This window comes from Anomaloglossus baeobatrachus, chromosome 3 (assembly GCF_048569485.1).
Source record: "Anomaloglossus baeobatrachus isolate aAnoBae1 chromosome 3, aAnoBae1.hap1, whole genome shotgun sequence".
NCBI classification, from domain to species: Eukaryota; Metazoa; Chordata; class Amphibia; order Anura; family Aromobatidae; genus Anomaloglossus; species Anomaloglossus baeobatrachus.
This window is the reverse complement of record NC_134355.1, coordinates 693,200,485-693,218,614: the sequence shown is the minus strand read 5'-3', so window position 1 is coordinate 693,218,614 and position 18,130 is coordinate 693,200,485. Positions and strand designations below refer to the sequence as shown.

General features: G+C 44.3%; 1 protein-coding gene across 1 annotated transcript; it reads right to left on the bottom strand.

Annotated features, from left to right (window-relative positions):
• Positions 1-16,796: 16,796 nt before the first annotated feature.
• On the bottom strand, positions 16,797-17,723 carry LOC142297455 (olfactory receptor 2D3-like). The gene has a single exon (XM_075341681.1). The coding sequence runs from the start codon at positions 17,721-17,723 to the stop codon at positions 16,797-16,799; it is 927 nt and encodes a 308-aa protein (XP_075197796.1).
• Between the last annotated feature and the right edge of the window lie 407 nt (positions 17,724-18,130).

Here is an 18,130-nt window from a genome sequence, read left to right as displayed (position 1 = left end):
CCCAGCATCAGCCTCCCTCCTCCCAGCCTCCTCCCAGCATCAGCCTCCCCCAGCATCAGCCTCCCCCAGCATCAGCCTCCCTCCTCCCAGTCTCCCTCAGCATCAGCCTCCCTCCTCCCAGCATCACTCAGCATCAGCCTCCGTCCTCCAGCATCAGCCTCCCTCCTCCTAGCCTCCCCCAGCATCAGCCTCCCTCCTCCCAGCATCAGCCTCCCTCCTCCCAGCATCAGCCTCCCTCCTCCCTCAGCCTCCCTCCCCCCTCAGCCTCCCTCCTCCAAGTCTCCCTCCACATCAGCTTCCCTCCCCCTGCCCCTCCCAGCCTCCCCCAGCATCAGCCTCCCCCAGAATCAGCCTCTCTCTCTCTCTCTCTCCCAGCCTCCCCCCAGCCTCTCTCTCTCTCCCCAGCCTCCCCCCCCAGCCTCTCTCTCTCTCCCCAGCCTCCCCCCCAGCCTCTCTCTCTCTCCCCAGCCTCCCCCCCAGCCTCTCTCTCTCTCCCCAGCCTCCCCCCCAGCCTCTCTCTCTCTCCCCAGCCTCCCCCCCAGCCTCTCTCTCTCTCCCCAGCCTCCCCCCAGCCTCTCTCTCCTCCCAGCCTCCCCCCCAGCCTCTCTCTCTCTCTCCCCAGCCTCCCCCCCAGCCTCTCTCTCTCTCTCTCCCCAGCCTCCCCCCCAGCCTCTCTCTCTCTCTCCCCAGCCTCCCCCCCAGCCTCTCTCTCTCTCTCCCCAGCCTCCCCCCCCAGCCTCTCTCTCTCTCTCTCCCAGCCTCCCCCCCAGCCTCTCTCTCTCTCTCCCCAGCCTCCCCCCCAGCCTCTCTCTCTCTCCCCAGCCTCCCCCCCAGCCTCTCTCTCGCTCCCCAGCCTCCCCCCCAGCCTCTCTCTCTCTCCCCAGCCTCCCCCCCAGCCTCTCTCTCTCTCCCCAGCCTCCCCCCCAGCCTCTCTCTCTCTCCCCAGCCTCCCCCCAGCCTCTCTCTCTCTCCCCAGCCTCCCCCCCAGCCTCTCTCTCTCTCCCCAGCCTCCCCCCCAGCCTCTCTCTCTCTCCCCAGCCTCCCCCCCAGCCTCTCTCTCTCTCCCCAGCCTCCCCCCCAGCCTCTCTCTCTCTCCCCAGCCTCCCCCCCAGCCTCTCTCTCCCCAGCCTCCCCCCCAGCCTCTCTCTCTCCCCAGCCTCCCCCCCAGCCTCTCTCTCTCCCCAGCCTCCCCCCCAGCCTCTCTCTCTCCCCAGCCTCCCCCCCAGCCTCAGCCTCTCTCTCCCCAGCCTCCCCCCCAGCCTCAGCCTCTCTCTCCCCAGCCTCTCTCTCTCCCCAGCCTCCCCCCCAGCCTCTCTCTCTCCACAGCCTCCCCCCCAGCCTCAGCCTCTCTCTCCCCAGCCTCCCCCCCAGCCTCAGCCTCTCTCTCCCCAGCCTCCCCCCCAGCCTCAGCCTCTCTCTCCCCAGCCTCCCCCCCAGCCTCAGCCTCTCTCTCCCCAGCCTCAGCCTCTCTCTCTCCCCAGCCTCAGCCTCTCTCTCTCCCCAGCCTCCCCCCCCAGCCTCAGCCTCTCTCTCCCCCCAGCCTCCCCCCTAGCCTCAGCGTCTCTTTCCCCCCAGCCTCCCTCTCCCCCAGCCTCAGCCTCTCTCCCCCCAGCCTCAGCCTCTCTCTCTTCCCAGCCTCCCCCAGCCTCAGCCTCTCTCCCCCCAGCCTCCCCTTGCATGATTATAGTGGACAAAAAGAGGCATCGCAACGATCAACTAACCTGTAAGGAGCCCATACATTCTAGGCTCTGCCTCTGCCTTACCTGCTCCGGTGCCCGCCGCCCTGCTCTGGCTGGCTCCACTTCTGGCTGGCTCCAGCTGCAGACGCGTCCTCCTCCGCGGCGTGTGTTGTCTGCAGCACGGGGCAGTCAGCTGATTGTCGCGCCCGCACGCCTCTGACCCCGGAAGTGCCGGGGTTAATCAGCTCACTATGCCTATTTAAATAGACAGAAAGTGCGCCTCTCCTCCCTCCCCCCCCCCCGAACACAGCCGAGTGTAACGGAGGGAGGGACGGGGGGCGGGGATGTAAAAAAAAAAAAAAAAAAAAAAAAAAAAAAATTTATATATATTTTTTTTTTTTTTTTTTTTTGCTGCCAGAAAGTGCCGCCCCCCGCAACGTGCCGCCCTAGGCACGGGACCACGGGTGCCTAGTGGCAAATACGGCCCTGCATATATAATGACAAATGGTGGGGGGCGAGGGGGGCTCTCACTCCTGCTCTGGGAGTCAATCCACACAATGTCGAAGCTGATCCATCCATCCAGCCCATTCACCCAAGACGAAGCAAGACATAGGCTGTCAGGTCTACAGCATATCATCCTTGCATCTATTCAAGAACCAAGGAAAGATGAATGAAGATTTCTATTAATTAGAATGGTCTATTATTAACTCTTTACGTAAGCTAATGAAGAATATTATTTTTCATTTCTGTAACTGAACTTTGGCAACCAATTTATTAGATATAAAAATACATTTATTTTTTACACATTTTGAAGTCTATCTTTCATGCATCTTATCACGTATTTGAAGAAAAATATATTTAAGAGTATATTTTTAACATTGGCGAGCTCAGCTATTCGTGTTTTTTTAAATTTTTTGTACTTGTTCCTTTACTTTGCACAACGGGGGGACAGCAGTAATAAATATCTCCTGCAAAGTGTCAGGGAATTGACAATTTATAAATCACGCGGGACCTAGAAAATACGGATAAGTCAAGTCGCATGAATGTTTTTTAAATGAACCTTAAAGAGTTTACAAAGCCACAGAGGATAATCCCTTAACGTGTCTTTGGAGGAGAAAGAATAAGTCCTCCATAGGAAGTAGTACAAGTGCTGATTATTCAGTCAAGGTAAGACAATGAATTTAAATTCTTTTTCTGAACAAAGTAAGCATTTAGAGAAGTCTAATTTAGCGAATTTATGTTTAGACTTGTATGCTGAGTGTGAACTTGCAAATTCACGAGTAAATTCTAAGGTATCTTTTAACAAAGAGAAAGAGAGGCTTAGAAATGTATTGCATCTAGTCCAGGAATTCCATAAGTCAGTGTTAGAGAAATTCAAAGATTGCTTAAAACCTGAAATGTCAGTAAGTGATATTGTGAATTCTGACTGTAATGTTGCTAATGAAAAGTCAGATTTTGACTGTAATGAAGATGGCCGCAGACATGTGCTGTCTATTGAAGGTGACCTTCAGGACACCGGAAAAGAAGCAGGAAATGACATAGAGAAGCCAGAAGGGGGAGGAGCCAGAGTAGGAGACGTGAAAAAAGTTGTCAGAGAGCATGGCGGAGATCAGTTTCTAAAAATAGAACAGGCTAAATTAGGGATTAAACTTAGAAAGAATCTTTTGGATATATGCAAATTAATACCTGCATATGATCCCAAAATACATGTATGCAGAAATTCAGAAATATTTGAAAGTAGTGTTGAAAAGCTAAATTTAACCAATAGTGAGAAGACTCAGATATTCCATATATAGATACCCCAGCAATTCTTCAGACAGTTAGCATTAAAAAAGTCTTCTGACAATGAGACATTTGATTGTTCAAATGATGATGACATCACAAGGCTGAGAAATCTCATTTTCTATGAAAGGAATGAATCTAATCCAAATTATGAGATGTTGAAGGAATTACAAATTGAACTGAATGAGAGTACGTTCTCATTTATGTCCGTTTTTGAACGTTTATATAGGACGGTCCATTCCAAATGTCAGACCGAATGAAATGATACATTTATTCGTCAAGAAATTTAATTTTCTAGATACTAAAACCTGTGCTATCGCTTTAAAGAAACGGAATTTATTCGAAAGTACCCCAATTTATCGATTTTGTTAGAAATCACCAAATTCAATCAAAACAGAAATTAATTAATTCTGTGAAACCAAAAAAGGAGAGATTCTGTGAAAAATCAACAGTGTCTCCCAGATGAAAATATTCCTGTGACAAAATATATGAAATTCGTAGGAAATTGCATGTAAATTACAAATCATACAATTGATCTGATACTGATGTCACAGACAATTTATTTTTTAAAAGCTTTGAAAGACAGAAACAGGTGTCTTGTGCAAATCCTCTTCCTCATTTAAAAAGAACAGTCGGGGTTACAAGATTTTTTCAATAATCCCAATAGTTTACAAATGAGTTTATTAAATCGGATCCTGGAAGAAAAACTTAGGTTGGTCTTCAGTTTGGGTAGAAGGGGATTTCTGAATTAATAAAATATGGTGATTCGTATTTGATATTCATAATTATTCATATACAGTGAATCTATGCATTATGTATATATATATATATATATATATATATATATATATATATATATGTATATATATATATATATATATATATATATATATGTATGTTCATATAGCATATTATATATTTAAAAGTAGTGATAGTAAAATCAAAGTTTATATTTTCATTTGGTTAAATGATGATAGTTCAATTTTATAAATTAATAATTTGATCTCTGTATATGAATAATAATATTTAAAATTTAATAATAAGAGAAAGTAACTTATTCTAAGTGTTTAATTATTTATCATAAATATGATTAATAATTTTATTATTTTATTCCCCTCAGAATTTATCAGTAAAGCAAATTGATGAAGTATTAAATTTTTTATTTATAAATTTGTTCCTATCCTCAATCAGGTAACATATATCTTATATTTGCGTAAGGCTAATCGCTAAAGCATGTTTAATAGTAATAATAATAATTATTATTTTCTCAGGTACCAATCGTCAGGAGGAAGATCAGTTGTTTTTAACATTTTTCTTTCAGGAATATGAATATATCTTCCTTAGTGCTATTTGAAATGTAATCTGAGTTGTTGGAGTGGAATGCTTAAATTTGCTTGCTTTGTTGGAATGGAGTGTTTTTTTTTGTATTTAACCAAAAAGCATGTGACTTTGAATACTGAGCTAATAATAATAAATGTCTGTCCTATGGTCAAATGTATAGTCTGTCCTATGGTCAAATGTATAGTATGTAACTAACAAAGGTACCTGGTACTCATGAGTAAATGTAATTTGTATACTTCAAGAAGTACTTCAAATTAGTATCATATTTTTGAAATGCGCATAGACAAATTGGAAAATCAAAAAGGGGATATGTATTGGCAATGTTTATCTGTATGTGGATAGGTTTGTATATTCAGTGAGGTAGTCTATTGACTGAACAGCTGTTGACTGAAATTCTATCCAGAGGTCTTTGAAGCTTCCAAAGAAAAAAAGGAAACTTTTTTTTTTTAACTTCAAAGTTAGGTATAAATATATGTATGTATATCATTAGAATAAATAAGTTATAGTACATAAGTATTAATAATGAAGGAATTATACAGAATATATCTTATTCGTAGACATATTTCTTTAGTATAAATGTTGTCAAGACCCTTATCAAAGGTTTACTCTGAAGAATCATATTTTAGAATAAGTATTTTTAATGTTTTGATTTTTATACAGTTTTGTGTTATTTATTTTACTGATACACAGATTGGTAATCATTTTCTTTTCAAATATGAAAGAAATATTTATAATATGGTCTTGAAGATGTACAACATAAATTTTAATTTAATTTAATCTTGACATATTAATTTTTTATAACATATTTCATGATATTAAAAGGAAAAGGTTGGGTTTTTAATTACATATTTATATTTGATTAATATATCTGTCTACAGAATACTTTAATAGTCAATATTAATCAGGTACAAAGGAAAAATTGGGAATAAAAAAAAATATTTGAAGTATGGTAATCACAATGCATTTATATACTAAAGAAGAGTATTGTCAGCAAGGTTACGTGATTTAGGTTAATGATATGACAGGTATGGAAATCATATAAGATATTGGTAATATTAAAGTTATGTGTTATTAAGGACATAAGTGTCATATACTTAGAAGGCCTTATTTTTATTCCAATTTTTATTTTTTTATTTTTATTCTGATTTTCATTTTTCCTTTAATTCCTATTTTTTGATTATTTTTATTCAATATTCAAATTTTTAATCAAATTTTAATTCTACAATTTTTATTTTTTTCCTTCTAATTTTAAATATCTCAATTGAGAAAACACTTCAATATTTAGTTAAGTAATATGTAATATAAGAATATTACTTTATTAAATATGAATCATATTAAAAGGGAAAGTTCCAATTTTTGGAAGAAAAGAACACTTCATTCATTAATATATTCAATTATTTACTTCCTAGTAATACATTATTCTTACATTAGTATGTTAACGCAATATGGATGAAATATTGGTTATAGTTACACAGTTTCTTAAATAGTAGGTTATTTAATAAATAATAGACAAATCAAATAAATTAAATTAGAGTAATAAAGATGGAAGATCGAGGTACATCTAGCTTTACCTTCATATATATTATATATTATATTTTTTAATCAATAATAATCATTTATAATGAGTAATATTGTGTTTTGATGGAATCATCCAGTCTTTTCTAAAAGGTTATTTGCTTTCGTTTATAATTTTACAAATGATCTAACTAAATAAGCCACATTGTTGCCTTTCATATTTATAATATGGTACATGTTATAGGTTCATATTATATTATTTTATATTACATTTTGGTTACATTCAACACATTGCCACCTATGGGTTGGAAAGGTAATTACACCAATGACAAAAAAGGTTATTACATGAAATACTATTGTCTATACCATTATGCAGTATTATTTCATCATTCTAAGTATTAATTATATTAATACTTCTACGATAATAATAATGACATGGTATTATAATATTAGAGTTATAATACGCTGTGACATTTATTAAGCGGTAGTATCATTACCATATTTGGTATCTAGATTAGGGAATGAAGTCTTCAATCAAGATTACAGAAAGATGAAAGACTTTTAGTACATTTTTAAAGTTAAAAGGGATTCCACAAAAAGTTGCAAAAGCTGATATCCAAAAGTCCAAAAGGTAATGTCTCAAATAAGACTGTGTTAAATACAAAACACTTACCACTTCTGGACCTCAGCAAAGATGGTGATCTTATGGTGCCAGGAATGGACAATGTTACAACCCTGACACATGGTCTGTGCATTAGGACCTCATCACAGTTACCAAGGAGAGCAATAAAGTGTTAAAGTTAACCCCTGTCATGCTGACCAAGAACGTCTCAACACCTGTTCAAGGAATGAGAACAGGCAGCATGGAGGATAAAGGTGACTAATGTAAATTACACTGCACAGACATCAAAGACCTATGCTATTCTTCTACACTCATGAACTGTGGTTTATCAACATTGATTATGGACTTTAAATAATTATATGAACTTTGCAATAAAGAATAAAGTTTATGGACCTAACAATGATAAACAATATGGGACTGTATCAAATTGATAACCATTCATCTTTTATCAAAAGATCTATTTCAAAAGACTGTTTATGCCAGATTATATGGGAGATAAGAAGACATCATCCCAGAGGACATCAGATGGTAACCGTATCTGTTTTGCATCTTTTTTAGTTTTAGGAAAGTATAATTATATATTTTTTATGATTATCAGTCACGGCCTACCATAACATGTATCCACATTATTATATTGTTGCACATACAACATGAATAATGCAAATTGATTTTTTTTTATTATTATCATTGAAATTAATCCACTATCGCCAAAGGAAGGAAAGAAGATCTGTTATCTTAATGATGTATTAATTTATTCGGAGGGTTTCATGTAGATTTTCCCTCCACAGGGGGATTGTAAAAAGTTCACATTTATTAAATAATTTATAATATAATACATCCAGATAATAGATCTATAGTGGCAGAATTTATCAAGAACAGTACTTAAATTAAGATAAAGGTATCTGTATTGAATATCTGTACTGAATATAGATAGATGCTGACATAGCATGGTACATATATATTCTTTGCAAGCTTCTAGTGAGTGACCTCATGTGTTCCAGCAAAATCTCCCTATATGGGTTTGGACAGCTGCATATATAATGACAAATAGTGTGGGCGAGGTGGGGCTCTCACTCCTGCTCTGGGAGTCAATCCACACATGTTGAAGCTGATCCATCCATCAAGCCCATTTCACCCAAGACGAAGCAAGACATAGGCTGTCAGGTCTACAGCATATCATCCTTGCATCTATTCAAGAACCAAGGAAAGATGAATGAAGATTTCTATTAATTAGAATGGACTATTATTAACTCTTTACGTAAGCTAATGAAGAATATTATTTTTCATTTCTGTAACTGAACTTTGGCAACCAATTTATTAGATATAAAAATACATTTATTTTTTACACATTTTGAAGTCCATCTTTCATGCATCTTATCACGTATTTGAAGAAAAATATATTTAAGAGTATATTTTTTACAGGAGGGGGTGTTGGTCCCGGGGCCAGGTAGGCGAGGGTCGGGGTGCAGGGTGAAATGTTGCGGTGCAGTGCGGTGCGGTGCCTGATGGCACTGGTGTACTCACTCTGACACAAGACACTGGAGTCTCTGGTAAACCAAATGGAGTGATGAACGGGGCCCGCAGCCGGCTGCAGCTTCTCCCAGAATAGGTTGGTGGTTTCCGCCTTTCTCCTGCACCTCTGTGTGTAAATGTGTGACTCCAATGCCTAGACCCTGGTAATCCGCTCCCAGACTTTTATATGCCGTAGGAGCCCATTTGCCCACAGATGCTGGCCCTTTGGGTCTCTATGCCTTGGCGGTGGCTTTACCCTGTATGGTTGGGCTGTTGTCTTCTAACGGGACTTGTGTGGGATAGGTCCTAAGGTCCAGTCCGCAATCAGTTGATTTGACTTGGCCCTGTCGGTTCAGGGCTTTGTACTGGGTCTGAGTACCCTGCCTGGTGCTCCGGTATCCAGTTGGCTCCCCTGTTCGGTTCCGGCGGGCCACTACCCTGTCCCAGTCCCTTACGGTTCCACTGGTTGTCTTCTCAGTCTCCTGCAGGTGGCCACCACCATCTGCCTCCTTGCCAATGCTGACTGGGCCCCGACCCAGCCACCTGGTAGTCTCTTGGCAGCCTGGACACAGGACTGCCCGTGAACTTGACTGCTCTAGACTTGCACTTGAACTAGACTTCTCTCGACTGTGTGTTTTCCTTCCTCCAGGCCTGTGAACTCCTCAGTGGGCGGAGCCAACCACCTGGCTCCACCCCCCCCTGGTGTGGACATGAAACCTGGAGGGTGGTGACAAGGTTTTTAGTTTGACTGGTGTTACCTAATCGGGAGGGGGTGTGGTGTTGTGTGTGACTACCTGGGACGACCCGACTAGTCCGGGGCATCACATGCTCACCTTACCTTCCGTTCCATCGCCGACCTCCTGGGTCTTGTAGTTCACCGCGAGGATTCCTCCCTCGTCACGATGTACTGGCGGACTACAAGAACCATGAGGCCGGCGGTGGAACGGAAGGTAAGGTGAGCATAATACTGTATATGTGTGCGTGCGTGTGTTTGTGTGTGTTTGTGTGTGCTTGTGTGTGCTTGTGTGGACTGCAAGTGCGGGTCAGAGCGCGGTGGATGTACGGAACCGGAAGTGTGTGCGGTGTATATTTAAGTCTGGGTGGCCTCCTCGACAATCACCCAGACTTAGGCATTTCCTGACAACTTAATTGCTTGATGGGGTACCAAGCAGTCCTTAAGGAAATGTGGAACACAACCACAATATAGGCAGAGTCCAAGATCTCTTCAACGTGTCTTCACAATGGTTCTAAAGCTGGCTGCTCCTTCTTCCATAGGTTCCATCTCAGGTAAGTGGAAGGACTCGGGAAAAAATCTCTCCCAAATGATTCATTCAAATGGCCTGAGTCATGGTTACCCTAAGAAACCAGGTGGAGTATGGAGTGTCCTTAAGGGTATTCAAAAGACCTCTCTGGAACTGGCCACCTGAGAGCTGCGTAATTCCTCGGAACTTTAGAGAACCATTGCTGAAACTCGGAAATATACAGTAGTCTTCAGCAGTGTGACCCCCCCTCTGTCACGTTCATCATCTTTGCCTTTGCCACCTGGATCCTGTTAGGTTCATCATTGATCATCCCTATTGACTCAAAAAAAGGTGTCAACAGAAGACCATTCTGGGGCTAATGGAGACAAAGAAAATGCCAAAGTCTGAGGGCCCCTAACAACAGGGAAATTATTATTCCCACCTGCTGGGACTCACTCCCTAAAAATCGTAAGGTAGAAAATAGTTTACAGCTCTCCCTGAAAACTCTAACACTGTTCTTTGTTCCCTGAAAATTTATCAGGAAGGCCACCACAAGTTTGGAAGAGACCAATTACATGTCCGAAAGTTCTAAAGTCATGACTACTGTCGGTAGTGGAGAGCTTTGGGAAGCACCCACAGTGTTAGAGAAACTGACTCTGCTGCTGGGGCTGTAAGTATTCTAGCTTATGGTGTTTCCATTACCAGATCCTGAACCATCTCGTCAGATTTGCGACCTGATCACAGAGTGTACAAACTAGATTCCATTGGTGGGAAAAAAATATTGGCAGTTGTAATATGATGCTTTTCCCTTCATTCTTGGGTCAAATACCAGGAAAGCCCATAGTGAACTAAGGGAATAGACAAAAGGCGTAGTCAATTATGGTCCAGGACCAGAATACCAGGAGGATAGAGGATCAAAAAAAAAGGGCAAGGTAAACGGATGGCCAAAGGAAGTCCAAGGTCTGTAAGCAATAGATCAACACACAAAGCAACGATGAACAAAACCAACATGAACCAATCAGCAAAATGCATGACTAGCAGAGATCTGGGATTAACTGCTCAGCTAAGTAGCTGGGCAATCATAGAAAATAAGGAACACCTGAATAAGCCTAGTACCTCCTAGTCTCAGATTGAACAATCAACACACTGACAGATCAGTATGCCCCATCACTAGATTGTGTCAGTTACCCATCTGACAGCTCAGCATAGCCTTAATTCATAGTGCAGCAAAATGTCACTCTTGCTTTGTGACAGTGGTCAGCAAGATCTTTTTCTTCGGGCCACCTTATTGGGCCTTCACCCACTTTTTCCTGTCCTTCTTGCCCCAGATCACATACACATTTCACTGTGCCCTGATGGTAGGAAGCTCTCCTTCAAGAGTGGGAACTACTCCTGGAGTTGGTTGGAAACCTGCTGATAGCTGGACCTGTAAGGCTTCCCGTCACTTAGCTTTTCTGCATGACATAAACCAAACAGTGTTCAAGTGTGCCACCTCTGTTTCACGTCTTATCCTCCAAATCTTCTTCAGAGTAACGGAAACCTTCTCCACCAGGCCATCTTTTCTTTCACTAGTGCCATGATCTGCCATCACCAACCACATCCTATCTTCCCACTGGATGGATCGTCAACTGCAAGACCTTCTTTTACCAACAAAAATTTCAACTCTGCCATCATAAACTCTGCCACCACATAGCACTGCTCATTCTTCAACTAACAGTAGACTAATGGTGCCATCTCTCTCACCACTTATATGTCTATTCTGCGTTTCACTGGGTCAGGTTTTCTTTGGCTCACCATCCCATTTGGTCCATGTCACCACCCATTTTCCTTTTGTCTCACTGCACTGGGTGGGCCTTCTCCAACATTGCTCAACTGGAGTGGACACCTCGTACTGTGTGGCTGGCACTTCCAGATATGGCATTCCCTTCGGTAGGCTTAATCTCTGGGAAGCTGGATAGTTCTTTGCACCCTTTTGTGCCTTCTACGCCAACAATGGGTGAGATCTTTTCTTCTAGTGTAGCACCCTACTGGGGCAGACACCTCATACTGAGCTGGCACTTCCAGACACAACATTCCCTTCATTTGGCGTAATCTCTGGATGACTGGACTGTTCTTTTTGCCTTTTCATGCCTTTTACACCAATGATGGGTGGGACCTTCTTTTTGTACTGCGCCAGTAACTACCATTTTAAAGTTTGTGTTCGGCGCTATATTAGATAGTTACCATACTCCATGCAACTTGAGTCTTCCCTGCATCTTTTCGTTCTCCCTGGTGTGAGACTCAATCCTGTTAACTACACTAAGTGTAACGTGGCATTTGCTGGTAGCCGTTGGAGAGGTACTCCTATCTTACGTCTTACGGCACATTACATCAAGATGGGGTTTCTGGATGCATTGCAGGCCGCAGGATGCCATTGACATCAGGACCAGATGTTGGACAAATTAATGAGAGACCACCATTCAAGACGCTTTACTAAACAATAACGTGATAGGGATTATGTGCAGTAGATAGCCGCAGCTTCACAAACGTTTCCTTTACAAAACAGATCATTTTCATACTCAATCTTTTAGTTTCTCCACAAACAATTTCTGTACTTCTTCATGTCTACCTGTCACAGCTTCAACATCCCTCAGTTACTTCACCATAACTTCACCAGCTCAGTATTACAGCCCAGTTAGTGAGAGTCTTCTTCCTTTTAAAGCTTGGCCTAGCTTGTCTAATGCAAAGGGAACTCCCACCTGGGCACTTTCTTCATCTCATATACTGTTCCGTCCTGGCTCGTTACCTCTCTGAGTTACAAACTTGGGCCATACCACTAGGTGTCCTATCAGAAGGGCTTGCCTTGCCTGCAGTTGATCCCTCTGTCCTACAGTCAATTAGCTTTCTTTACTCAGGATCACACTATCCACTGTCCTCGTCTCTTCTCACATCAGTGGCATCCATGTCATGTGGCTCTGCTCACTAGCCAGAACTTTGGTCTGCACTTATCGCATGTGTGGCGCCCTGGACAAACCAGGGGCCACAGAGCACAACACCCACACACCCCACACTCCCAGCAGGCACACCAAAGCCAGAACACAAAACCCTTGTTGCCTTCCTCCAGGGGCTGATGATCACACCAGGGGGTGGGCCAGGTGGTTGGTCCCGCCCACCGAGGAGTTCACAGTCCTGGAGGTGGGAAAACCAGGCAGATGAGTTTTGGAGAGGAGTGAGGACAGTTGAGAAGTGAAAGTGAGAGAGGAGAAAAGTGACAGCTAAGCAGCCTGAAGTTGGTCCGGGTGTGTGGCCCGGACAGAGCAGCAAGGTTGGCAGACGGTGGTGACCGTCTGCAGGAGTGGCCGATTGGAGTCTACCGTGAGGACTGTGGAAGGGCGGTGGCCCGGCGGTACCGGACCGGTACACAAAGAGAAGCCAGCACCATCTGGCAGGGGCTTTTCGGACCCCGGCAAGGCTAGGAGTCGCCGTGAATTTGCCGAATCTGTTAGTGAAGGGGACCTCCTGGGTTTCCAAACAGTCAAGTCCCGACATAAGGCAACAGTCCAACCGAGTGAGAGAGAGACCGCCACCGTTAAGGCAACCGTTTCTCAGGGCAAGCGCCTGCGGGCAAAGGGGGCTCCTCCGGCCAATATCCAAACCGGGGAGCGGGTTACCGGTGGGAACCCATTGGAACCGTACAGACATCTTAGGTGCAGGGAAAGGCAGTTGCCACCAACATTCTGGGAGCAACACCACCGCAGCCGTCTGTGGGACTCGTCCATCCAGCCGTGTGTTTTACCGAGAACTGTGTCTTCATCATTGGGCTGAGTGAGTACCACCGTGCCGTGCGGCACAGCACTGCCCCCGCAACCCTGCACCTCCCCAGGCCCCGTAACCTGCCTGCCATCCATCCCTACCCCATCACCGGGCCCCGGGACAACTAAACCACCTACCCACGGAGGGGAGAACTAACAACAAAGCTGCTCCCAGTCACCGCTCCCGGGATCCCAAAATCACCACAACCGTGGGTGGCGTCACGGACAATATCCATAATCAAAACCCCCACAACCAATCACCCCCCTTTTGACTCACGGGCGAGGAGCGCCGCTCGAGTCCCCGGGATCCGGCCCACCGCTCGAGCCACCACCGAGCAGCAGCAGCGGCCGCAGCAGCAGCGGCAGCCAGACCCGAGCAGTGGGAGAGCGCAGCGTCCCCTCCTCTGCCTGCGACACATGCTGGGCCCTATATGACCTTATAACAGGATACTGTCTTTGTCCTTCACTTTAACCCCTCCCACTCTAGGCTAGTCCAAAAGAATAACTGTCTTTCGCTACTGTCAAGTGAAATATAATCTTATTTTCACGCCTGTCTCTCTGCATTATGAGACTAGTGACAGATTCAGGACTTGAGTGATAGACTCTCAATATTAAATGGATTTCCTTTCATTTGGCCATTGTAGGGTTAATGTCAGTTTGCTTTCCAGCAGCTTGTGAATCCTGGTCAGGTGTTTTCAGTTTAAGACCACTCCCAATCCCTTTATATATCATCTAATACCAGCAGAGGGTGTCGGTTATTCTTTGCCGTTTGGGTGCTGGTCCAGAAGGTGGAAAGAGCTACTGTAACCCTCTGTTGAAGTTGCTGTGGTGACTGCAGTCTTGGTGGTGACTGCAGCAGTTTATTGTTGTGTTTCCTCCCAGTCTGTTATCCTTCCCTGGTGTGTTGTTCTGGTGCAGCAGTGGGGCTAGCATCCCTTATCTGCTCACTCACTAGCTAGGACTATTGTAGGGTCACTCAGGGCTTTAGGTTCCTGCTCGGCAATAAGTGAGGAACCTGTATAGGGACTGGCTAGGAGTGACGAGTACAGCTGCAGGTATGAGAGGGGAGGAGGTGTCCATCTTCCCTCTCACTAGCGTTAGGGACCCCCATTGTTAAAGTGTTCCCGGTGTACCCCTTGGTTGTTGGTGGTGTACCCCTTGTTGTTGTGTGTCTCTCCCCACACCAGAACTTCCCCAAGTCTGTGTGTGACATAATAACTGGCCATACCTTTTCTGCTGAGCCCATATGGCTCAAATGGCTGCATTGGCTCACCTGTTGCAGACTCTTTCACAGGAGGTGGTGGAGATGCGGTCTCAGGTGGTGCATCTTCTGCGGAATCAAATCTACATAGTCTCCAGCAGGGAGAGTGGCTTGCTGAGGTGTATTGTTCTGAGTACTGGAGATGGGCCACAGACGCCCAATTGAACGATCTGACTCTCAGGAGTCAGTTCTTCAAGGGTTTGTCTGATTGGCTGAGGGATTCTCTGGTCCAGTACCCTGCTCCAAAGTCATTGGAGGCTGCAATGTCCCCAGCTATAAGGGTGGATAGACGCCTCAGGGAGAGACCAACTAGGGTCCGGTTCCCCATAGTTCTTTTTGAGGAGGAGGTCCTACAGGTGCAGGTGGATGGACCCATGCAGGTGGGGGTGTCTCTTCCCATACTACGTCTATTATGGATTGCGGTGGAATAGGGTTGTGCTTTTATTGTGATATTAAGGGTCATTACATTGGGGTTTGTCCATCTATCCCCAAAAGTGTAACATCTGTAAAAGGGTTTACTCTGAGTGTATAGTTAATAGGTTGTTTATTCTACGTAAACCCCAATGCGTTATTCCATCTAAAAAAAGCCTCCCCCTGGCAGTGTGGAGGATGACGGTCTGGGTATATATATTTTTTCCATTACACTTGTTTTGTCTTCCGTGGTCTCTGAGCCCAAATTGGAGACAAACAGTGTTACCCTTCCCACTCCTCAGGTCAATCTAAGGCCTCAGTGTCCCCCCTGGAGAGGTGCATGAGGGGGGCAGCCATGACTCCTATGTGAATGGCTATGCAGTCAGATGGTGACACCTCTGTTGTGGCTCCTTCGGTGAGATTGCCAGTATCTTAACACATGCATGGAAATAAATGTCCAGGTCCGGACCTGTGCGTGAATGACCTCGTATGGGTGTCCACTCATAACATCATGTGGCAGTGTACATCCGGGCCCCAGGGCCCAAGGTGGTTGGGTCTTTTTTGTGTTGTGGACAGTATCAATCCTACGACCATGCGGCTGGAGCTACCGCCGAGACTTTTTGCCCACAACATTTTTTTAGGAGATGTTTGGTGTCTCCGGAGTCTGCATGCGTTATTGGGAAACGAAAGAGTCTATTCACATGGGAAGTTACCAGCAAGTTGGTTGGATCCCATCTTGAGAGTCCTGAGGCCTCTCGTTAAATGAGGGTACTTTCACGCTGTTATTATGCCATTATGAGACTAGTGACAGATTCAGTACTTGTGAGTCATTTCTATGATAGACTCTCAATATTAAATGTATTTTCGTTGCTTCGGCAGTCGTGAGGTTAATGTCAGTTTGCTTTCCAGCAGCTTCTGAATCCTGATCAGGTGTTTACAGTATGGGACCACTCCCAGTCCCTTTATATACCCTCTGTTACCAGCAGAGGGTGCCAGTTATTCTTTGCCATTTGGATGCTGAGCCAGGAGGGGGAAAGAATTACTGTAACCCTCTGTTGAAGTTGCTGTGGTGGCTGCATTTAACACCTGTCTGTCTTCCTACTCTAATGTGTTTTAGTGCAATGGTGGGGCTAGCATCCATTATTTGTCAACTCACTAGCCAGGACTATTGTAAGGTCACTCAGGGCTTTAGGTTCCTGCTCAGCGACAGGTAAGTAACCTGTATAGGGACTGGCTGGAAGTGCAGGGTATAGCAGCAGGTAAGTGGAGGAGGTGTCCATCTTCCCTTTCACTAGCGCTAGGGACCACCATTGTTAAAGTGTTCCCAATGTACCCCCTGTTTGTTGGTGGTATATCCCTTGTTGTGTGTCTCGCCCCATGCCGGACCTTCCCCATGTTCCTGTGTGACACTTATCAATAAAAAAGCATGTCACAATGCACATAATATCAATACTTGTGTCTTCAAGGGGTAATGTGGGCAGTATGTTCATCTTATTACTCACTCAGTCACAGATAAAGCGCAACTCCATGAATGTAAATTGTATAATCAGTAAAATCTGAGCAGCTCATTTAAGAGAGCAGACAACAGTAATGTGCTAATCATAGGCTGCGACCACCAGGACTTGAGCACCGAACAATAGGCTAGGAATTTATCATGGATCGCTTAAAATGTTGAATGGCCCCTTGGACATCTTTATTTCTTAGGCTATAGATGATGGGGTTCAGCATTGGAGTGATCGTTGTATAAAACACAGCTAAGAGTTTATCCGATAAGTGTCCCGAGTGTTGGGGCTTCATGTACATGATGATAGCTGTGCCATAGAAGAGAATGACTATGATCAGGTGGGAGATGCAGGTGGAGAAAGCCTTGTATCTTGTAGAGCGAATCTTCAGGACCACCAGGATGACATGACTGTATGAGTAAAGGATACAAGAGAGAGGAATCAGGAGCAACATGGAGCTGCCCACCAGCTTCACCACATTAAAGAGAGAAAGGTCACTGCACGAGAGCTCCATCAATGATGGAGGTTCACAGAAGAAGTGGTCAATTGTGGTGAAATTACAATATCTGAGCTGATACAGAAGGTAAATGTCCACCGACGATATGACGCCCCCGGTCAACCATGAAGCACTTATCATTCTAACACAAGTCGTTGTCCTCATGACTACATTGTAATGTAAAGGATTACTGATGGCGACGTATCGATCATAAGCCATGAAGGCTAAGAGAATGCACTCCGTCTCACCAAGGAGAAGGAAGCCGTACACCTGTACCAAGCAACCGGCATAGGAAATGCTCTTCTTCTCCTTCAAGAAATTGACTAGCATCTTGGGTATGGTAATGGACGTGAAGCAGATGTCTAAGAAGGAAAGATTAGCCAGGAAGATATACATGGAGTTGTGCAGACGATGATCAGATCTTACTACTATAATGAGCAAGAGATTTCCAGCCAAGGTGGTCATATACAGGATCAAGAAGATCTGGAAGAGTAGAACTTGTACGACAGGGTCACTGGAAAATCCCAGAAGAATGAATTCGGTCACTTGGCTGTCATTTCCATTATCCATGATGACTAAGGTACAGATACATCAGACCAGACTATGGTGAACTGGACAGAAACCAGGAAAACTAGATCAAGGTCATAGTCATCCTGAAAAAAAACCTAGAATGGAACAGACTGTATTTTAAGAAGTGTTTTATGCTATGTTAATTTTTCTGTGCTGTTCTTTCCTAGTAAAATGGTAATAGTACTTCAGTACCGGCTGCATCTTAAAGTCCATACCAATCTGGAAAGCTGGCCCAAAGGCGTTGAGTGGGATCAATCATGACGGGCCCCACGGAACTCAGATGACCCTGAGAATCGTGGTCTAATTTAAAAGGGAACAGGTTTCTCACCTTTATTTAGTGTCATAGGAGAAGGACTGCATACTGAGCAGGTCTGCAGAAGATATTGGCTTCTGTCTGTCCCAAGGAG